Below are 23,024 nucleotides of genomic sequence, written 5' to 3'. Positions count from 1 at the left end.
AGGGGCCAGAGGTGGAGTGCTGGGGGAGGGGAAGTGTTATTCTGAGGCCTCAGCTGACCTTTCCAAAGAGGAGCCTGCCTTATCCATGATGAAACTCTTTCCTTGTTTTTTGTTTGTTTGTTTTGTAGAGATGGAGTCTCCCTATGTTGTCCAGGCTGGTCTCAAACTCCTGGCCTCAAGTGATCCTCCTGCTTTGGCCTCCCAAAGTGCTGAGATTACAGGTGTGAGCCACTATGCCTGGCTGGGAACTCTTTCCTAATCCTTTCCATCCCTTGTCCTATTTCTTTTGCCTTTCTGAGTAGAAAACCTTGAAACCTTCACAGAACTAGAAAATTGGTGTCACCGGCCGGGCGCGGTGGCTCACGCCTGTAATCCCGGCACTTTGGGAGGCCGAGGCGGGCGGATCACAAGGTCAGGAGATCGAGACCATGGTGAAACCCTGTCTCTACTAAAAATACAAAAAATTAGCCGGGCGCAGTGATGGGCGCCTGTAGTCCCAGCTACTCAGGAGGAGGCTGAGGCAGGAGAATGGCTTGAACCCGGGAGGTGGAGCTTGCAGTCAGCCAAAATTGTGCCACTGCACTCCAGCCTGGGCAACAGAGCAAGACTCTGTCTCAAAAAAAAAAAAAAAAAGAAAAGAAAATTGGTGTCACCATAACAGGGGAAGTGGGGGACAGAGGTATTCTTTGCTTTGTAGTTGCCTGCTGGCCTCCCTGGACATGGGCAAACAAGGCTTCTGCATTTCACTAGCCCCAGTTTCAGAACTGGGTGGCCTCTAACTAAACTACAAGACTTCTAGGATCTCCTATATCTATGTAGGGCTCTTAGTGGGAGCTCAACAAATACATGTTAGTTGACTGACACCTCCTCTAAGAGGCTGTTGTGTTAGGTCTGTTAGGTTTCACAGAAGCTGCTTTTAGGTGTGCAGAGGAGGGAAAAGAAAACTCTTTTTTTTTTTTTTTTTGAGACTGAGTTTCGCTCTTCTCGCCCAGGCTGGAGTACAGTGGCACAATCTTGGCTCACCACAAACTCTGCCTCCTGGGTTCAAGCGATTCTCCTGCCTCAGCCTCTGAAGTAGCTGGGATTACAGGCGCCCGCAACCACACCCAGCTAATTTTTTTGGTATTTTTAGTAGAGATGGGGTTTCACCATGTTGGCCAGGCTGGTCTCGAACTCCTGACCTCAGGTGATCCACCTGCCTCGGCCTCCCAGAGTGCTGGGATTATAGGTGTGAGCCACCGCGCCCGACCAAGAAACTCTTAAAATGGACATTAATCTTCAAAGATGTTCTTAAGGAACTCTGTTTTCTTTGTTCATGCCGTGTTTTCACATCCTGTTTCCCTTGCTTGGATACCGCCCCCTCCCCTGCCTGCCTGGGTAATTTCTACCTTTCTGGTAATTACCCCTGGAAGCCTTTCTTAATACCCCCAGCCCAAATTCCACACCTGCCACAGTGGGTGGGGAACCACCTCACAGGAGGGGTCTCCCCTCCCAGCTCCTAACAGAACACTGTCATCCTCTGTTAAAATTGTTGGCTTAGCGGCTCTCCCTCCACATCCTGAAGTCCTTGAAGGTAAGCCTGCTTCCTGTTGGTCTTTGTGTCCACACCACTCAGCACAGCCCTTCGGGCCTGGTCTTCAGTGTGTGGATGAAAACAAAGAACCTAACCCCATTATTTAACTTTTGAAGAAACGTTTGTTTTAAGGCAGCATGTTTTAATAGCTAACTGGTGACCAATATGGATTAGAGTTTAGAGTAGGGCTGCTGACTTCCCAAGGATTTTATACTTTCACATGCCAGAACTGTGGTTGAAACTACTGATTACAAGGGAGACACCTGTTGGGGCTCGGAAACCATAGCCCAAAAGACAGCATTGACATGCTGAACTGAAGAAGCAGCCTCAAGGTCTTCCTGACCATCCTGCCTTTCCCCCTTAAACACACACCCACACCCCTCATCTCTCCCAAAGCGCAGGCCCTATCTGCCTAAGATCCAGACCCAATAAGTAAAGCAATTCTTTTCTTCTTCCCCTAAGACCAAGAATGTAACCACACCTGAACAGGCCTTTTCACTGTTAGAACTGTTTACAAGTTAATCTCTGTTCCCAGATTCATTCATTCTCCTTAGTAATCATTTATTGCCCCTCAACAGAATTCCTGTTTTTTGCCCCTCCTATAACCTGTTTTGCTAGGATCCAAGGCACCATTCTTTCTGTAACCTCAAGACCATATATAAGCTTCTGCACTTCATGGGGGTGGGGTTAGGTCTTCATTCTGAAGGTTCTCTTTTTTTTTTTTTTTTTTTTGAGACGGAGTCTTGCTCTGTCGCCCGGGCTGGAGTGCAGTGGCCGGATCTCAGCTCACTGCAAGCTCCGCCTCCCGGGTTCACGCCATTCTCCTGCCTCAGCCTCCGGAGTAGCTGGGACTACAGGCGCCCGCCACCTCGCCCGGCTAGTTTTTTGTATTTTTAGTAGAGACGGGGTTTCACTGTGCTAGCCAGGATGGTCTCGATCTCCTGACCTCGTGATCCGCCCGTCTCGGCCTCCCAAAGTGCTGGGATTACAGGCTTGAGCCACCGCGCCCGGCCTCTGAAGGTTCTCATATGTACATGTTAAATAAATGTGTATGCCTTTGGAGAATCGCTTGAACCCAGGAGGTGGAGGTTGCGGTGAGCCAAGATGGCGCCATTCTACTCCAGCCTGGGCAACAAGAGCAAAACTCCGTTTCTAAATTAATAAATAAATAAATGTGTATGCCTTTTCTCCTATTAATCTGTCTCATGTCTGATTTTTCAGTGACCCTCCAGGGGCCCAGGGCCTTGGCTTTCACACACCCAAACTCTGGAGGCAAACCCACTCTGCCACTTTTTATCTATATAAATGTATATGTAACTTTGACCAAGTGCCCCAGTTGTTCCATCTATAAAATAGGGGTGACTGTACTTTTGGGGTTGTTATTGAGAAGTAAGTGAATATTTATAAAGCACTGAGAACAGTGTATGGTTTATGGTAAATACTAAGTCAAGTAAAAAAATACGTATTATACACAGTGGCGTGGCTCATGCCTGTAATCCCAGCACTTTGGGAGGCTGAGGTGGGATGATCACTTGAGTCCAGGAGTTTCAGGCCATCCTGGGCAACATAGGGAGACCCCTCATCTCTTAAAAAAGGAAAAGGAAAAGAAAAAAGAATACGTATTATATACACTGTCAATGCAGAGGAGACCTGTTCTTTTATTATTGACTTACATTTATTATTATACTATTTTATTTTTCTAAGACATGGTCTTGCTCTGTCCCCAAGCTGGAGTGCAGTGGCTCAATCACAGCTCACTGTAGCCACAACCTCCTGGGCTCAAGCAGTCCTCCCACCCCAGCCTCCCAAGTAGCTGGGACTGGAGGTGTGCACCACAGCGACCAGCTAATTTTTGTGTTTTTTGTAGAGACAAGAGTTTCGCCATGTTGCCCAGGCTGGTCTTGAACTCCTGAATGCAAGTGATCTGCCCACCTTAGCCTCCCAAAGTGCTGGGATCACAGGTGTGAGTCACCATGCCTGTCATATTTTAAAATTTTATTTTTATTTTCATTTATTTTTGATACAGAGTCTTGCTCTGTGACCCTGGCTGAAGTTAAGTGGCATGATCATAGCTCACTGCAGTCTCGAACTCCTGGGCTCAAGCCCTCCTCCTTCCTCAGCCTCCTGTAGGTGTGTGCTGCCATGCCTGGCTAATTTTTAAATTTTCTGTAGATCATAGCTCACTGCAGTCTCGAACTCCTGGGCTCAAGCTGTCCTCCTACCTCAGCCTCCTGCAGGTGTGTGCCGCCATGCCTGGCTAATTTTTAAATTTTTTGTAGAGACACGATCTTGCTGTGTTTCCCGAGCTGCTCTCGAACTCCTGGCCTGAAGTGATCCCCCAAAGCACTGGGATTACAGATATGAGCCACCACAGTTGGCCTGTTCTTTTATTATCACCATGTGTGTACCAATTTTTTTTTTTTTTTTTTGAGATGGCGTCTCACTCTGTCGCCCAGGCTGGAGTGCAGTGGCGCGATCATGTGTACAAATCTTTAGAGGACTCTTGTTTTTTCCCTAAGGCAAACCTAGTCTTTTTCTCCAAATGTCTGAAGTCTTTTTTCCCTCAGATTTCTTAGGTTTCTCTGGCCTAAGTCTGCAGCTCCTAATGCTCTGCTGCTCCCCTGTGGCCATACTGAGACAGGGTGTGCTCTGGTCACGATATGAGCTGACTTCATGCATTTTAATAAATCCTTCCTGTCTTTTTAAAATTTAGATTTTTAATTTTTTGAGACAGGGTCTCACTTTGTCACCCATGCTGCTATGCAGTGGTGCGATCACGGCTCACTGCAGCCTCAACCTGGGCTCAAGCAATTCTCCCATCTCAGTCTCCCAAGTAACTAGGACCACAGGTACATGCCACCATGCCCAGCTAATTTTTTTTTTTTTTTTTTTTGAGACGGAGTCTCGCTCTGCCACGGCCCAGGCTGGAGCGCAGTGGCCGGATCTCAGCTCACTGCAAGCTCCGCCTCCCGGGTTTACGCCATTCTCCTGCCTCAGCCTCCCGAGTAGCTGGGAGTACAGGCGCCCGCCACCTCGCCCGGCTAGTTTTTTGTATTTTTTTTAGTAGAGACGGGGTTTCACCGTGTTAGCCAGGATGGTCTCGATCTCCTACCTCGTGATCCGCCCGTCTCGGCCTCCCAAAGTGCTGGGATTACAGGCTTGAGCCACCGCGCCCGGCCCTAATTTTTAATCTTTCTTCTCTTTACACTACAAATTCTTCTTCATCTTTCAAGATCCAACCCTGAGGTTATCTGCCAGTTGAGACTTCTTTGCTCCCCCAGGTAGAGTTCTCAAATCTGTTCTCCAATAGCATTTCTTTCACATCTTTGAAGGAGCTCTCTTATAATGTTATCCTGACATTTATTTTTGTATTTTTTTCCCTGCTAGATGGTGGGCAGGGGCTGAGTCTTATTTGTCTCTGCCTGTTTAAAGAGGTATGAAGTAGTTGCAGGGCAATAATGGAGGTAAGATGATGAAGATGAGGTAGGAGCAAGGAGGTAAGGAAAGTGTGAGAATACTATTCATTTTATGGGGCACAGCTTTGTGCCAACACGTTGTTCCAAGCACTTTATTTTATTTTATTGATTGATTGATTGATTGATTGATTGAGACGGAGTCTTGCTCTGTCACCCAGGCTGGAGTTCAGTGGCATGATCCCGGCTCACTGCAACCTCTGCCTCATGAGTTCAAGTGATTCTCCAGCCTCAGCCCTCCAAGTAGCTGGGATTACAGGCATATGCCACCACACCTAGCTAACTTTAGTATTTTTAGTAGAGATGGGATTTTGCCATATTGCTCAAGCTCAAACTCCTGAGGTCTCCCCAAAGTGCTGGGATTACAGGCGTGAGCCACTGTGCCTGACCCAAGCACTTTATACTCGTATAATTCTTTCAGCCACCTCATGAGGTAGGCATTATTATTATCCCAATTTTACAATCAAGGCACAGCAAAATTAGGCAATGTACGTAGGTGGTAAGTGGCAGTATAGGAGTTGAACTGACATAGTTAGGCACCTGAGCCCAGGCTTGAACCCACTCTGTAATCCTGCTTCTTCAGTGTGTAGTGATGAGAGGAAGAGGATGAGGAGAAAAGGAGGTAATGAGGAGAGAATGGGGATAAGGAGAGAGGATGGAAGGATAAGAGAGGATGGGGTTAGACAAAAGAACAGAACTTAGAGAGAATGGGATGAAGGGGAGAAAAAGGGTGTGGTGGTAGGAAATTAGGGATAAGGAGAGAGGATGTTGATGAGGAACTGGGTGGAGATGAGAGAAATGTTGGCTGTGGAGAGAGGCTGGTAGGAGAAAAGCTGTCGTCCAGGTGGGGTCATCATTCATATGGATGCTCCCTCTGGCAGGCCGGCCTCTCGGCTCCCTCACCCTCTGTCTCTAACCATCTCCTCCATTCCTCCTAGTGAGCCTCTCCCAGGGCCATACCCAGAGCCTTATCACCACCAGAAACTGCAGCACCTATGAAATAATGGAATCAAACATCCCATGCTGATAGAATCTCCTTTCCTTATGGTGGTTTGCTCAAGCTGCCTCCCAGCAGCTGTTCTATTAAGCTCACTGAGGAACCACAGCCCTTCCCATCTTCACATCTCACCTTCTCTGCCTTAGGTTCCAGGCTCACCACTGCAATCCCCTTTTGTTAATGCCTTCAACTCCTCTCCCCTGTCTGTCCTTTCCATCTCATCTCCCTGGTTAAGTCCCAACTCTAGATGGACCTAACATTTGTCTTCTCCGCATTTGCTCTCAAGCATCTAAGGACCACTGGATAAAATCATCCCAGAGGACATGTCACTCTAAAGTGGTCATCATCAACTTCAGTTGGATGCTCTCAAGTCAGAAATCTCAGCAATGAGCTCCCTCTTCTACTCTCACCAACTAGGATTTTATACTTTCTTTTTTTTTTTTTTCTCTTTTTTTTTGAGCTGGAGTCTCACTCTGTTGCCCAGGTTGGAGTGCGGTGGCGTGATCTCAGCTCACTGCAAGCTCTGCCTCCTGGGTTCACGTCATTCTCCTGCCTCAGCCTCCCGAGTAGCTGGGACTACAGGCATCCACCACCATGCCCGGCTAATTTTTTGTATTTTTAGTAGAGACGGGGTTTCACCATGTTAACCAGGATGGTCTTGATCCTGACCTTGTGATCCACCCGCCTTGGCCTTCCAAAGTCCTGGGATTACAAGTGTGAGCCACCGCGCCCGGCCAGATTTTATACTTTGAAACCTCCAGCCTCCCCTCCTTCTCAGTGACTTTTGATTATCTCTTCTTTCATGGTGAAAATAAAAGCCGTAATATAGGAACAGCCCCAGCCTGCTACAAACCTATTTGTATTTGATTCTGTTGCCATCTCCTCTGTTTCTTGTTAAAAGAGAGGAGATGTCTTCTTCCCTTGGAAGGCCAGTTCTCCCTCTGATGCTCTGAATCCCATCTGAGGGAGCTTCTGGCTTCAGCTTCTTCAAGCCTCTCTGCCTCCTCTCAGCATCTTGCCCTGCACCCCCAGCCTTCAGTCAGTGAATGAGAAGGACCTGCTTGGGAACCTTTGCATATACTTTTCTCTCTGTTGGGAACCCCCACTTTTTGCCAGATGAATTTCTACTCACCATTTAGATATCCACCAATATGTTACCCCTTCAAAGAAGCCTTTCCCGACCCTCACATTTAAATCAGGTACCCATGTTAATATTGGCCATCAGTCACCCCTTTACTTTTGCTAGATGACACTGCCCACAATTTGTTTGTGGTCTTATGTTTGTCACTTTCACTAATCTATAAACCCCCAAAGGGCAGGGACTGTTCTCCTTATGTGTCCTGTAGCTTCTATAACAAAATGCTTGGCTTCAAGTAGGTGTTCAGTATGTATTTTTTGAGCAAATGAATGTGGTGAGAAGGCAGGAGGGAGGTGAGGGATGGAAGGGTGAAGATAGAAGATAGAAGGTGAGTAAATGGACAGTGAGGAGAGGATGATAATGAGGAAAGTATGCAAAAGTGAGGCTGGGGATGGCGGGGAGAAGGGGTGAGGGGAGGACCAAGGAGAAGGGCTCTTTGCACTGGACCTGTGTAATGCTTCCAGACCCTGAGTAGGCTCCCAGGAGCTCTGTTTCTTGGGACCATACTGCCTGCGAGGTTTGAAGGCAGGGCTGAAGGGAGGAGCTAGGCTTTATCTTAGGGTGCAGCCCTAACCTCCGATGGTGACAGAGGTGCAGCCAGCAGGGGTTTTGCAAACCGTCCCGATTGCAGCAGGCCAGCAGTCTCGCTGGGGACGAGCGGGTGGGGCCTGAGCTTATCTCCTGAGTACAGTCCTAACCTCAGATGGTGACAAAGCGGGAGCTAGAAGGCGTTTTGCAAACCGTCCCGATTGCAGCAAGGTTGGATAGCCTGGCCAGGGGTGACAGTGCTAGGTGTGGGAGCGGGGCAATACGGGCTTGGACAGTTTAGGACTCCAGGGTGAAGCTTAGCTCCTGGGGCGTAGGGGATGGATCCATTCTATGTGTGGCTTGCCTCTACCTACCCCCAGAGCCCTGTTTCTTCTAAAAGGGAAGCAAATCTAAGGGAAATATCTAGTCTGTCCCTGGACCTAAGATAAACAAACAAACAAATAAGTACATAAATACATAAATAAATAATAAAAGAGAAGCAAGAGGCTACAGCTCTGTGGCGGGTCTCTCCCTATCAGGAAGCCTGCCCCTTCCCAGGCCCTGGGACCTTTCCACTGCTTTATGAAGTCAGAACTGATGGCCATTTTGGTAAAGTTAAGTTGCAGCCATTTTCCTCTGAAAACCCCCACCCTCTTCCCTTGGGGAGAATTTCTCATGTGCCACTGAGGTTTTCTGAGGCTAGGCCAGGCCTGGTTATGGAAGCAGCTGACAGAGGCCAACCAGGGGTTCTGTCCAGTTTGGACTACTCCCATTTTGGAGCAGCCCATGCTGAGTCTTGGGAGGAGGGGTCTGCCTGCGGGGGGCTGGTGAGGGTGATGGGAAGTGACTGGCCTGTCCCAGAGGAGACATACAGGCCCTCAGCCAGCCCTGCCTATTGTTGCCTCAGCATCTCCTGAACAGCCCCCTTCATCCCAGAGTCCCCTCACTGGCTTGGAGCAGGGTATAGGGGGTGGAGGTGAAGAGGCCCCTTTCCACCCACAACCCCAACCGGGATCTTGCAACACTGGGATGGGGGCCCTGGGGGCCCAGACATGTGGCAATCTGTGTAGAGGGGTGGGGAGGTGTGCACCGAGCAGGGGGGTGGGGGCAGCTTTCACAAGCCACCACCGCTGCTGACTGACCTTGGCAGACTCACCTTGGGCAGCTTCCTCCCTCTGCAGTGTCTCCCCACAGTCTGCCTTCTCCTCTGCAGCTTCCCTGTGGCCTAAGATCCTGTCTCTCAGCTCAGGATTCTCATTCTGCTCCCCAGTTCTGCTCCAGAAAGAAAAGTGGGCCTGAGCTGTGGGTGCTGAAGCAGTAGGACTGCTTGTGTGTGCTGTTTGGACCTTGATTTGCTGGTTTTCACTGGTCCTGCTTCATTTCCCCAGGCAGGGTTTGGCTAACTGCCCTTCCCCGGGCCCCTTTCTGTCATCTTCCCCAGTGGTGACAGCCTTACTGTGGTGAAGGTGACAGGAGGACCAAGGGACAGGGAAGCTGAATCCAGGGGCAGAGAGAACCCTGCTCTCCACCTCCCCCAGCTTCTTAGGTACCATCCTTCTTGACAGAGGGAATGAAAATAGTCATTTGCAACCCCTGGAGCCCCATTCTGGAGGGAAGATGCATCTTTTTCTTACTTATCCTCTCCTTCCTTCTTTCATTCAGCATCCACTCCTGGCTTCCTTTTTCTTGGTCACCTTAGGGCTTTTGCATTTACCCTTCCCTCTGTTCACGCTTACACTCAAAGACATACCTACCTCCTTCTCAAATTTTTTCAAGTTTCAATTGAAATGTCATTTCCTCAGAGAGACCTTTCCTGGCCACCCCAGCTAAATAGCCTCCCTATCTGTTGGTTTATTTGGTTTTCCCAATGGGCTATTCGAATGGAGTAAGCAGGAGAAGTTAATTAAGGTGCTTTATGAAGATGTGAACCAATAGTATCCGGGAAAAGTTCCTGGAGTGGTGAAGTCCCCTGGGCTAGCCCAGCATGGGGGCCTGAGGGCCAGGAATCCTTTGGGAGGGACTGTGGAGAGCGCCGGTCAGCAGGGGGCTCCCATCACTCTCTTCCTGCCAGTCTCACCCGCACCCCCTGAGAAGCTGGTTGATGTAGGGAGGCATCCACCTGGGGACTGTGTAGGGTGATGAAGGGTGGAGAGGGTTCTGGAGGGGCAAAGGAAGACATTCAACACACTTGTTTATTGACTTTTTCTTCCTACTCCTGCTGAGAACTTGTCTCATTTCCAGAAAAGATACTCAACAAATACTTGTTGGCCAAAACCAACTGAGGTCAAATTGAAAGCCTTCTTCCGGAAGTGTGCCCTTTGGTTCTGACTCATCCCCCTGGAATATGATCTGACGCAAAGGATTGGGATGTATTCAGCTGCTGCACACCACGCTGGGATCACAGCAGGGAGATGGGGATGTGACTCCTCCAGACTGGGTACCAGTCAGGAAGGCTCCACTAGGCACCGGCCCTGAGGACCTGACAGGGTGAGTGGGGGCCTGAGAGGAGACACAATTCAGAGCTGTGGGAACGAAGCCTGGGCTTGATGCTGAAGCAAGCCAGATCCCATCACCCAGAACCTTGAAAGTACGTCAAGGGACAGTGGTCTTGAGCTGAGAGGAGGAAATCCGGAGGTTGAGTCATTTACCATGTTCTGTACAAACCTGCCTTATGCAACCTATCCCCCGGGCTGAAAGGAAGGTGTGAGGATTCTCCCAGGTGCCCACAGAGACTGGTACGTCCCCTCCTTCCAAACTCAGGAAGCTCCCATCAGTCCCTCCACTGAAGGTTCAGATCTGTCCCTCCAAACCAGACCTGGGGCACGGGCCTCCAAGGACACAGAGGTAGGAGAGATGGTGCCCGAGAGACACAGAGGCAAAGGCAGGAAAAGGACTGAGTCCTGGGCGAGATAGACATGTCGCACACAGATGCCTGAGGTGTGGGAGGGCTCTACTGCTGGAGATTTGAAGAAGGAAGAGAGATCTGGGATGATCCAGACACCAGTCTCTTGCCCTCTCAGAAAATTATTCCTTGATGTCTGACTCAGGCTTTCCCAGCACTGGCCTAGGAGAGACTTTAACAAGCCCTTAATCTGTCCCTAGTTCCCTGATACTGTTGAGCACTGTTCTTTATTGAATGTGATTCATGTGACACTCAAACTGAGTCTCCGTGAGGAGAGTGTAGCATGGAGTAGAGAGACAGGTACTATGTACTGAGGCAGCAAAGGGATTCAGTGAGTGTCAGGAGAAGCCTCTTATCCCCTCTGGCCCTCAACTGCTTTATCTATAAAATGTGGCTCACCCTATCTTGCTGGTCTGAGGGCAGAGCCCACCAGATGATCTCTTGAGGTCTCTTCCAGCACATCTTGAGATCTGTGATTTTATGGAGCTAATTTTGGTTCTGTCTCTAAACAATTGTGTGACCCCAGGTAAGTCCCTTCCCCTCTTTGCGGCCTGTTTTCTTACCTACTAAATGAGTTTAGATGAGATCTCTGAGGTCCTTTCAGTTCCAGCAAAATGGAGGAATCATCATAAATATGCTTATTACATACAAAGTTTTCTTTTTCTATGAATATAACACTACAGAGTGGGTACGAATATTGCTACCATTTTGCAGATGAGGAAACTGAGGCACAGAGAGACGTAATGGCTGAAGGCTCACAGCTAGTAAGTAGCAGAGTAAGATTCAAACTGAGGCTCTTAATTACTGTACCATCTGTCTCTTAGGCTGGAGTCCAAAATGCAAAAGAAAATGCTGCTTTGAGTGAGGGGCTGCCCTGGCACAGGCAGATTGGCGTCCTCCTTCTCATTACCAGTGTTCTCATACACAAATCCGCTTTCCAGCTCTCTCCCAAGTGATTCCTGTCCCATGCACGCAATTCTCAAGCTTTATGGAACTGGAGCCCCAGGGATGAGGGACAAAGGATGGAAATGGGTAGGTGGGAGCAGCATTGGGAGGGTGTCCATCTGGTAGACTGAGGCATTGGAACTGGAGAGAAGAGATGGCAGGTTGGATCAAGGGACCATAAATATGGCAGAGCCATCAGGAATTTTCCTTTGGTCACCTGGGGCAGGAGCTCCCAGACCTATACTTCGAGGTGAGAGAGAGTGGGCCTGGGAGCAGTAGGCCTGGGCATGAAGGACTGTGTGGTGCCAGGATCTCCCTACAAGCTACAGATCTTTGTTAGCAGAGGAAAGGTTGCTCCAGGTCCTTCGAGGGGCGGGGATGTGCCTTCAGATCACAGAAGGGGGTGATGGGGATGTCAGGGAGAGAAAAGCAGAGTGGCAGATACATGGCCTGGTTGTGTGGCATGTAGGGGGCGGGCTGTGGACAGCATGTCTGTGTTTCCACATGTCCATTTGGGCATGGAAACAAGAGGTGCAGACCTAGCCACATGCATCCTCTGTCTCCAGGGTCCTCCATGACACACATACACACACACACACACACACACACACAGCCAACAGTCCCAACACCCAGTCACAGTGCAACTTTATTCAGCCACATAATCATTATGCTGGGTCCTGCCCTTCCTTGCCACCCCTGTTGCCATTTATCCATGGTCTATGTCTCAGGGTTCTAGGCCCCCAGCAGGATGGGGGTCCGCAGAGTCAGGCCGTGCCACGGAGCCTGGTTCCCACAGTCCACCAGCCAGACTCAGCTGCAGCCCCCCACACCCTTGATGAGGTTGGCCGCCTCAGGGATCTGGCGGAAGAGGTTGCGGAGGGTGTCTAGCTCCTGGGTGAGCTGCTCCACGCGGCTGCGGAGGCGCTCGTTCTCCGCCATATACTCCAGCACCTTCTGCTGCGTCTCCAAAATGCGCCTCTTGGCCTTGTCTCGGCTCTTGCGCACGGCGATGTTGTTGCGCTCCCGCCTCAGCCGGTACTCAAGGCTATCTTTGTTCACTGCCTTCTTGCCCTTGTGTAAGGGGCCAGCGGGGGAGGGCGCCTTCAGGAGGGGACTGCAGGGCGGTGCGGCAGTGGCCAAAGGGGCCTGGAGGGGAAGGCACGGAGACGGAGAGGTGAGGGCTGGCCAGGAGGCAGAGCGAAGGCGAGGCGGGAATCTCTGCAGCCAGGGCACCCTTGCTGCATCGAAGGAATACAGGACTCAGAGCCAGCTCCTGTCTCTCAGGTCAAAACTATCATCGCCCTGCTTCTGGGAGATGGTGACCCAGATGCACAGGGTCCTCTGCTTGAGACCAAAACTGCCTTTCATGTCCTCACACTTTCTTTCTTTCTTCTTTTTTGTAAAGATGGAGCCTTGCTATGTTGCCCAGGCTGGTCTCCAACTCCTGGTCTTAAGCGACCGTCCTGCTTTAGCCTCGCAAAGCACTGGGATTACAGGCATGAGCCACCGCACCCAGCCAATGTTCTCACACTTTCTGAGTACACTTTCCCTCAATCTGTCTTGAGTCTCCTGTTCTATGACCAGCAGACATTTCTTACAGAAGCAGGTGGCAGAGAAACAAGAGGAGGGGGCATCGTGAGCAGCAGAGAAGCTGGTGGGGAGCCTGAGATCAAGGTAGGAGGCTAGCTTGCCACAGGGTCTTTGGGACATGGTGGGGATTCAGGGTGGGAATGAATTCACAGAGAAGGAAAGGGAGGTCATGGTGCAGTGTGAGCACAGAGGACTGTGGGTTGGGTCCATTTCACAGAGCAACACCAAGCACAGACTCAGCAGCGTGAGCAGGGGCACAGGGTCCTGTCCACACCAGCCTCTCCAGCCTGGGGCAGGAGGGAGGAAGGCTGACCTGCTCTTACCTTGAGAACGCGCAGAGGCTGGCCGGGTGCTGCCAGGGTTGGGGGCAGGTGCATGGCTGTCTGCCCACAGTGTGCCACTTGGTACTGCAGGGGATTGTAGCCACCTCGGCTGGCAGCTCGGCTGCCCTCTGGGCCCCGGGGCTCCTCCTTCACCGCCACAGCCCTGGGGTCGTAGCTCCCTGGGTTGCTGTAGATGCCAGGCCCCAGCGCCTTCCTGTCTGGGCCGAAGGTATGTGGAGGGTAGGCAAAGGGCCGAGGGTCAGGCGGTAAGTAGTGGGGGAAGGCAGGGGTTCCGGGGCCCTTGAGGCCTCTGGCCTCAGGCGCTGGCTTCACCGCAAAGAGATCGGAGAGAAGCTGCTCTTCCCCAGACTCGATGTAGGCAGAGAGGTCAATGGAGGCCTCATGCTCACACATGTCCCCCAGATCCCCGGGCCCAGCTCGGGCCCCTGAGAACTCAAGTGGCTGCTGGCTGCCCCGGGGCTCACACTCGTAGTAGGTCCCGTGGGACATGGCCGGCCCGCCCCCTCGGCTCCCCGCCCCCACCTGCTCTTGAGGCACCCCTTGGGGTGCTCGGGCTGCCCTCTCTCTACCTCCTCCTGACCTGGGCCTGCCCTCTCTCGATCTCCTGCCCTAGACCTGCCCTCTGCAGTCTCCTCTGTCACCCACTCCTGTGTGGCCTCTCTCCCCGCTCTGCTCTGCTTCCTTTTCCTTCCTCTATAGTCAATGCCTCTCTTCTCTTCCCTTTTTTCCCCTCTCTCCCCTTGGGGTGACTCAGGGAGGGGCAGGACACACCCCAGAGGGAGAGATGTAAGCCTTAGAGAAAGGCGACTCCCGGCCTATTCAGCAGTTGGGGACACTTCTTGGTCAGGGTCCAAGCCAGGGTTCTGGAGATGCCAGATCTGGGAATGCTGTCCACTCCCTGCTGAGCCCAGGGGACTCCAAATCCTCACCAAGGGCAACACGCTACTCTGAGTGTCCTCCTCCCTCCAACTTTGAAAAAGTTCTATGCAGAATGAGTTTCCAAATTAGAGTGAAGAAAGCCCTCTTCCAGTGCCGACCCTCAGTTGGGTCTCAGCTCCTCCCTTGACATACCTTCCTCTGGCTCTCCCCTGCTGCTGGGCTCCACCTACCCCCAAGAGACAGTTTCTTTTGTAGCCTCACCTCCCAGAGCATTCTCTGAGTGTAGGCCAGGGTTTTGTTTGGTTTTGGTTTGTTTTTGAGGGGTCTGGGGAGTAGTGATAGGTCCTAGGAACAAGCTATACATGGGAGCCTGCATGGTGCTCGAGAGAGTATGCTCATTTGCTAGGTTTTTGCACAGGGGCTGTGCAATAGCCCAAATATGAGTATGTTTCCAGCCCCAGCTACCTGTAGCAGCCTGGCACAGTTCCTAACTCCCTGGGCTTGGCTGAAGCACCTGGTCAGGACTTGGGCCTTGCACCGCAGGCCCAGGCAGGCTGCTGCCCTTGGAATAGACAGCCATAATCCTCCGGTGGCTCCAGCACTTCTCTCTTCCAGCTGTTCTCTGCTGCAAGAGGCTCAGGCTGGTGCTTTGCCCCTCACCCTGGGCCTGAGGCTCTGCCTCTGGTTTCCTGTGCCCTGGGCTGCAGGGCTCAGGAGCTTGCTGCAGCTCGTTTGCTGTCTTTCCTTTTGCATGGCCGCTCTCTGATCTCCAATGCGTGTCTCTTGGGTCTACTTCCTCTTGTGAGGTTTGAGGAGCCTCTTATGTCATCACCTCTTCCTGGGGCTCTGTTTTAGGGTCTCCAGGAGAAGCCCATGGCTCTTTCTCTGCAATTCTTGGTTCTGTGCTGGCTCTCCTCTTCCCTTTTCTCTTTCCTTTGGGAACTCCCAACTGCCTCCTTTCAGAGACACCTGCTCAGGTCCTGCTTTTACCTGTTGAATTTCATCTCCAAAAGGGATTGTAGGTCCAGCGGGGGTGAAAAAAAAGGGCACATAGAAATGTTACTGTCTCTTTTAGGACCAGCAAGTACTCTGGGTGCCCCAGGGGGGCCAGAAGTTTTTGTGAGTTGGGCCAAACAAGGGCCGGGTCACTGTGAGTGGGCCACAGTGGGACAAGTGCAGAGAGGATGTGTGTGGCATTGAACATTAAAATTTTAAAAATGGGTATTCTGGTTAGCATATTCCTTCCATCCTCCCTACCCCAACACCTACCCTAGATGCTCTCTGTGCATGACTTGAGACACAGCCAGATATGCTTTCTCTGAAAGCACAGTGACCTGGCGTGAGGAGATCTGTGTGCATCCCAGAGACAGATGTCAGGAATTAGGGAGATTTCTCCATTTCAAAGCTGAGCTCTCAGTTTGGTGGCAGTGCTTCTGTTGACCACCAGGTGGCAATATTGGCCCCAATATTTCGGACTTGGAGGGCTGCTGTGGTTCGGACTCAGGTGGACAGCAGAGGGCAGCCTCTCACAGCTCTGGCTCTCGGCAAGCTCCTGCGGGGCGTCTGGAAGGAGGACGAGGAAACCTGGCTGGGATGGGGTCTTGCAGTGCAGTTCTAGGGAGAATAAGCAGCCTGCGAGTCCTGGGTCCAGGGCCTTGTCTCCATGAGGAGAAATTCTGTCCCCTCCCCTACTTTGAAATAATGATAATGAATAGGCCTTGTGCTTTCTGATAAATTAATGCTCTTTCAATCCTTGAAACATACACTTTTTCATGCTCTTTACCCATGGGTTGTGCAGGAAGGTAGGCAAGGCAGACAGTATTTTTATTCCTACTTTATAAACAAGGAAAACAAGGCTGAGAGGCTGAGCTGCCCAAGGTCATCCAAGGAGGATGCCTGGTTCATCTCTGGCTGAAGGGATGGGAAGGGGTTGCTATGTGACTTGGAGAACCTTCCTGGCCCTCATTTGGCCACCATGGGGAGGGGGAAGTCTGCATCAGTAGCTGCGCAGGAGGAAGTGGGAGGTATGTAAATAGAACCGCAGGAAATGAGAAAGTCAGCAGCTTTAGCCATGGTGAGATAAATCTCTGCCCTGGCCTCCCCAGCTAGTGCTGACGTTGCTGGCACGCTGACCTCAGTGTTTCCCAGTAACAGGGGTTTGGCTGGGGCAGGCAGGACTCTGGATGTCAGGGTAGGGTAGGGGGAGCTCTGGACAGGAAGGGGAGGTGGGGAGGGCAGTGCCAGTCAGTGGCTGGGGGATTCTTGCTCAGGAGAGGAAAGAAGCCCTCCCGGGACCATTTTTCCTTTGCCACTGCAGTTACTACCTGTTTGGATTAACTGAAATGATGCATGTTTGTTATCTTAGTGACTTTGTAACAGGCCTCCTTCCAGTGCCACCTCTTTGGTGAATTAAGACTTTCCCAGTAGGAAGGTAGCTGAGCATGGCTGTGAAGTGTTAAGAGAGAACTGGGCTCAAATCTGGCCTCTGTCACTAACCAACTCCGTGACTCTGGGCAAGTTACTTAATCTTCCTTGCAAAGTGGCAGTAGTAATACCTCCTTCATAGGGTTGTTTAATTTAAACTGTGAATAACATAATGTATGTCATGCAACTGGTCTTAGTAAATGTGAAGTCTCCTTCTTCTCTTCCTCTGACCTCTCATTGCAGTTTTATCTGTGTCTCCTTAACACTCACTACCTGCTGCCTCATGTGGTGCGTCAGTTTGACAAACATTTTTGAGCACGTAGGTACCAGGCACTGCACGGGGTCTGGGGATGTGTTGGGTTTAGCCCTTGCCAGTAGGGATCACAGCCCAGCAGGAAGGCCCACAGGCAGTGGTTCCAGCATGGCATGGGTGGTCTATGGAGCCAGGATGCGCACACATATGTGTGCCATGCGTATCCTTGGTTTCGTTCCCCTAGCAAACTATTTGCTCTTTGAGGGTAGAGTCAGTTACATCTTTTGGACCTCTTCAACTATGGTGACCATATTTCCTGAATTAAAACGAAGGACAGGGCCGGGTGCGGTGGCTCGCGCCTGTAATCCCAGCACTTTGGGAGGCTGAGGCGTTCGGATCACGAGGTCAGGAGATCAAGACCACCCTGGCCAACATGGTGAAACCTCGTCTCTACTTAAAAAAAAAAAAAATTAGCTGGGTGTGGCAGCACGTGCCTGTAATCCCAGCTACTCTGGAGGCTGAGGCAGGAGAATCTCTTGAACCTGGGAGGCGGAGGTTGCAGTGAGCCAAGATCACGTCACTGCACTCCAACCTGGCAACAGAGCTAGACTCCATCTCAAAAAAAAAAAAAAAAAAAGAAGGACAAGCAGGTTGACACATCTGAATATCCTTATGGAGACAATGGAAGAAAATATTTGAAGTCTATGCTGACTTAGAAAAATCAGGAAATCGGCCGGGCGCGGTGGCTCAAGCCTGTAATCCCAGCACTTTGGGAGGCCGAGACAGGCGGATCACGAGGTCAGGAGATTGAGATCATCCTGGCTAACATGGTGAAACCCCGTCTCTACTAAAAAATACAAAAAACTAGCCGGGCGAGGTGGCGGGCGCCTGTAGTCCCAGCTACTCGGGAGGCTGAGGCAGGAGAATGGCGTAAACCCGGGAGGCGGAGCTTGCAGTGAGCTGAGATCTGGCCACTGCACTCCAGCCTGGGCGGCAGAGCGAGACTCCGTCTCAAAAAAAAGAAAGAAAAATCAGGAAAAAAATTTACTATTTCTACAGCATATAGCAAAGTCTTTGACAGAATGGTCACAAAAAGATTTGTTGTGTGACCACATTAATTAATGAATGCATAAACAGCTACAATTTCAGTGACTTTCAAAATGTTCCCAAATTCCCTAAACTCAGAGCATGGGAAATTCCTAGCATTAAAGTGACTGACAGGGTTAAGACAGGAAATGGCCAGGTTAAAAGTAAATGTTTGTTGCCCAGGAGGGGACCCACATTTGCCCAATTTGACCAGGTTGAAAAGATCAGCAGGTGTCACAGAAAGAGAGGGTGCACCTGAAGGACAAGTGCCTCCATGGAGTGAGAAGGATGAGGGACAGGACTTGCTGGAATGGGGCAATAGGGAGGAGCCTGGGGCAGTCCAGGGAAAGGAAAGGTGTGTGTGCTGGAGAAGGGAGCCCCAAAGGGCGGATGTGAGGCTTGGACAAGACTGGCCTCTGCCTTTTGGGACAACCTAAAATTGGAAGATTGAGGAACTGTTTGAGATTAGGTCCAGCTCTCTCTCTTAAAATGCTAAGCAGGTAAGGTGACTTGCCCAAGGACACACAGCTGTTTAGTGGCCGGCCTCCCAGCTCGGCGTCCCTGTTGAATGGCGAGCTTTCAGCCCGTCTGGAAGAATGACAGTCACAAAGCAGGAGTGTTGGCATCAGGCCAGGACTGGGAGTGGCGGCATCTTGCCTGCCTTGTCCTCACAGTGTTCCAGATGGTGAAGGGTGATGTCTTAACACCACTGCCCCTCCACCACCCCCTTTCCCCCACCCTTGCCCTACATCTGCTAGCAGTGCTGGCTCTGGACACGCAGTCAGGAGGGCAGCCCATAAAGACAGGGACACAAAGCAAGGACTGGGGCTAATCCCATCAACTTCCTCTAGTAGTTAACCCAAAACTCCAGGAAGTACTTGTACATACCTTAACGACTTCTTCCTTTTTCCCTGTCCTAGTCCAATGGTCCTCCTACTCTTCCTCCTAGAGCTAACTCTTCTTCTCAGATGGCTCTGTCTGGCTGAGTGAACCTAGCCTTACCTCCCAGGCCCTCCCATCAAGCTCCTTGGATCCTGACTTGCCCCATAGACTTGGCTCAGGCTGTGCTGATGAGAGAAGCCTTTGCTGATCAGGCTTTGGGAGGACGTCTGCCTTTGCCTCTCTCAGCTTGGCTGGGTGCCGTCTCTCCCTTGCCCACGTTCCCACCCTGGGCAGTGTTGAGTTCTTCCCAGTTAGTCTACAGGCTTTCAATATGGTGCACAGAGCAGGAACTTAGTAATACTTCGTGACTCCAAGAAGGAATGAGTGAGTGTTGGTAAATAAAAAAGTACAGAAGGTCATGGTTTTGGACTAAGCTCCTGCTCTAGGCCCCACAGACCAGACTAAAATAAAAATGGAATCCCCCATGCTAAAGTTCCACATCACCAAATCTAACCTAAGTTGTTATCTGACCTTCCTAGAAATCAGGAGAGAGCTATAACAGCCAATTAAAACAGGTCAATTTCAATATTCAATGGGCATGATAATGAAGTTCCCTCTGCTTTAATCTTTACACAAAACAAGGTAGCCTGAGGGATCCTGATATTAACTAATCAGTTATTTTTCTATTGTTCTGTCTCCCTGTCCCCACCTTACAAGAAAAGTAACTTTGTTTTTTTTTTTTTTTTTTTTGAGGCAGAGTTTCGCTCTGTCGCCCAGGCTGGAGTGCAGTGGCCGGATCTCAGCTCACTGCAAGCTCCGCCTCCCGGGTTCCCGTCATTCTCCTGCCTCAGCCTCCCGAGTAGCTGGGACTACAGGCGCCCGCCACCTCGCCCGGCTAGTTTTTTTGTATTTTTTAGTAGAGACGGGGTTTCACCGTGTTAGCCAGGATGGTCTCGATCTCCTGACCTCGTGATCCGCCCGTCTCGGCCTCCCAAAGTGCTGGGATTACAGGCTTGAGCCACCGCGCCCGGCCGTAACTTTGTTTTTGAAACAGGGGCTTGCTCTTCCACCCAGGTTGGAGGTGCAGTAGCGCAATCACAGCTCACTGCGGCCTCGACCTCCCAGGCTCAACCCGTCCTCCTTTCGGCCTCAGCCTCCCAAGTAGCTGGGACTACAAGCACATACCACCATGCCCAGATCATTTTATCTTTTGTAGAGATGAGGTCTTGCTATGTTGCCCAGGCTGGTCTCAAACTCCTGGGCTCAAGAGATCCTCCCTCCTCAGCCTCCCAAAGGGCTGGGATTACAGGAGTGAGCCACTGTGCCCAGCCAAGAAAAGCAACTTTGAAAAGTGACTAACCAGCTTTCTTCAGCCCTTTCCTGTCTGTAAAGCCAACCTCTTCTGCTCAACTCTTTGGAACATGTATTCTATTTTATGGAATGAAGTGTTGCCTGATTCCAGAATTACAGTAAACAGTTGGGATCTGTAAATTTGTTGTACTTTTTTCTTTTGATGATGTTTTTGGTTCAGAATGAGAGTCAGTGGTTTGAATGCACTGGCACTGAGTCCCTACAATAGCTAGAAGTTATAGAGAGCAAGAGCTTTTAGGAATGTCATTCTGGAAGGAACCTGGCAAGATCTCATAAGAGGAAATGCCTGGTGACTCTGTCTCAAAAGGTTACTTAATTATCAACACCACCAACTTCATTTCCGTTTTAAATTTTATTACATCAAAAGAAAAAACCTCTCCACAAAACAAATCTTAAAACCTACACCAAGCGAAAGAAATTATCATCAAGGCTCTAACTCCACCCCCAAAACAACCTTACATTTAAAAAAATCCAAAAGAAATAATAGAAATACCAGCTTCAAAAATATTTATCCAAAAAGTAAGGCATCAACTTTACAAAAAAATAATTGAAGGAGGGGAGGAAGTTGGAGGAATGAGAAAAGAGGGAACAAGAAGATGGTCCCATGACCCTCCAGGGGCCAACCCCAGCCTGCCGGGCATCTACTCTGAAGGGGTCACAACTCAGACCAAACTCGGCATCTCACCAACTATGGGGCAGGCAGGCTGGGCAGGGAAGCTGGGAGATACCACCCAGGTCAGGAAGGGCTCCCGTGTATTCCAGTTTAAGCAGACAGAACTGGGGGTGAGGGAGAGAATCCCGATTTGTGATAAAAGGATCCTAAGTCCTTAGTGCAGCAGGAGTGACTGGGGAGGTTGCAGGGCCCACGACAAACTCCATGGCCTTCCTTTGGAGCCCAGGGAAAGGTCAGAGGCCACCAGCCACAGAGGAGGACCTTTTTTGAGGACCTCTAGAGTGGGCGCCCTGTTGCCACTGCCCTCTCACCCTGCCCCAAGACGGCATGGCACTGAGACCTGAGAGGAGTGGGGGGCTACTGGAGTTGAGGATGGACGGGAAAGGAACTGGGCTTCAGTCAATGCTCTCCCCAGTCTCCCAGGGTATGGAATGGGCACCTCTGGGGAGGGGGAAGGCGCCCTCCCTCCCAGGGAAGGCATTTAATATCAGATCCGTCCTGAGGGTTAGAAATAGGGGAGTATTTTTAGGCCAAGTTCTTGGATGGGAGGTGACTTAAGGCTGGTTTGGCTCTGATCTCAGGCCTGAAGGGCTTGGGGATCCTTCACACCCGGTCCCAAGCCAAGGCCCAGAGAGGAGAAGGGCATGGTGGGGGCGGTGGTGCTGGCTGTGTGCGGGTGTGCTGGGAGTGGCTGCAGGGATAGCAGGGGACTGCTCCTTCCTGTGATGGGGAGGTGGAGTTGCTGAGAGAGATGCCCACTAAATTAAAAATCAGAAGCCTTTTTGGCTTCTGGAAGCTTTGGCACCATGTTGGGGGCAGGATGCAGGAGGCAGGGGCAGGGCTGGGTTTCTGCAATCTGAGCCTTTCTCAGTATGTTCCTCAACCGCCTGGCTTGGGGGTGGAGAGGCTGTTCTTCTCCTTGGTCCTTAGCTCTGGGAGTTGGCATCCTGAGGAGAACTGAATTCTGGACAGGGAACCCTGGCTGGGGTGGGTGCAGGTATGATGGGGAGGGGCAGGAAAGAGGGCAGAGGGAAGCATCCCCTTGGATTTTGGGTCCCTGGTGAACAGATAGGGTCTTGGGTCTCTCCAGCTGACCCCTTGATGGGGACAGAATTGCTTGAGCCTGTCCCCCCACAACACAGCCCCTGTGGCCGCCCCTCCTCTCTGAAGGGGCCTCCCTGGGAGGGAAGGCAGTAATGAGCTCTGGTTCCTGAAGAGGCAGCTGAGGGTGTGGCCCGGCATCTTGGCACCTTGGCATCTCCCCTCTCCTCCAGCAGCTGGGAGTGTGGGCAGCACTGGAGTGGGGCCTGGGACATGGACCCTGGGGTGAGAGTCTGGTTTTTTGGGTATGAATGTGAGTTTTTGTTTACAATTTCTCACTACCCACACCGAAGTCCTACCACTGCCTGACAAAAGCAGAGAGAGGGGTGTGTGTGTACTTGCATGTGTTGGGGGGACCAAGGCAGGGAGGTAGGATAAAAGGGGAGGGAGGAGGGAGTAGCCAGCTGAGGGAATGGTGGTCCTCAGGGCTGGGCCTGCCCCGCCACGTCCTTGTCCTTGGTGGGAGTGGGTTGGTACATGGGCTGCTGCTGCTCCCCCATGTCCTCATTAGCCTCCTCTGTCCCTGAGCCCCGCTCCACCTCGGGGTACACGACCACACACATCTTCTGGCTCACCAGGGTTAGCAGCTCTGTAGGAAGAGATCAAACAGAAACCAGGCCAGTGCGGAGCATCCCACCAACCTGGCCAAGCGGCCCCGGCCCTTCCCAGCTCTCCTGCTCCAAGTTCTGCCTCTTCAGAGCAATCAGTGCCTTGAGGGGAATCTTTTCCACCTGGTCTGCCTCCTGCATCTCCCGCCAGCTGCTCCTTGCTCATGAAGGCCCCAGCCTTCCATCTTCCCTGTGCCCACTGACCCCCAAGTCCAGGGTCTCCGCTGGTCTCCACCCAGCTTGGGGCAGCTCTCACA

General features: G+C 51.2%; 2 protein-coding genes across 3 annotated transcripts in view; both read right to left on the bottom strand.

The window, feature by feature from the left end:
• Positions 1 to 12,184: 12,184 nt before the first annotated feature.
• On the bottom strand, positions 12,185 to 15,287 carry CEBPE (CCAAT enhancer binding protein epsilon). The gene is made up of 2 exons (XM_033188576.1): positions 13,470 to 15,287; positions 12,185 to 12,702 (listed from the first exon to the last, which is right to left on the bottom strand). The coding sequence occupies exons 1-2, from the start codon at positions 13,977 to 13,979 to the stop codon at positions 12,367 to 12,369; spliced, it is 846 nt and encodes a 281-aa protein (XP_033044467.1). The 5' UTR covers positions 13,980 to 15,287; the 3' UTR covers positions 12,185 to 12,366.
• Positions 15,288 to 20,718: 5,431 nt separating this feature from the next.
• SLC7A8 (solute carrier family 7 member 8) overlaps positions 20,719 to 23,024 on the bottom strand; it is a 61,948-nt gene continuing 59,642 nt past the window's right edge. For both annotated transcript variants that reach the window (XM_033188574.1, XM_033188575.1), the window contains one exon: positions 20,719 to 22,748. In XM_033188574.1, the coding sequence (XP_033044465.1) occupies positions 22,582 to 22,748 (167 nt within the window). In that variant the 3' untranslated portion in view covers positions 20,719 to 22,581. The remainder of the gene's footprint in view (positions 22,749 to 23,024) is intronic.

Source organism: Trachypithecus francoisi, unplaced genomic scaffold, assembly GCF_009764315.1.
Source record: "Trachypithecus francoisi isolate TF-2019V2 unplaced genomic scaffold, Tfra_2.0 Lachesis_group3, whole genome shotgun sequence".
Classification (NCBI taxonomy): Eukaryota; Metazoa; Chordata; class Mammalia; order Primates; family Cercopithecidae; genus Trachypithecus; species Trachypithecus francoisi.
This window is presented reverse-complemented; position numbering and strand designations above follow the sequence as displayed.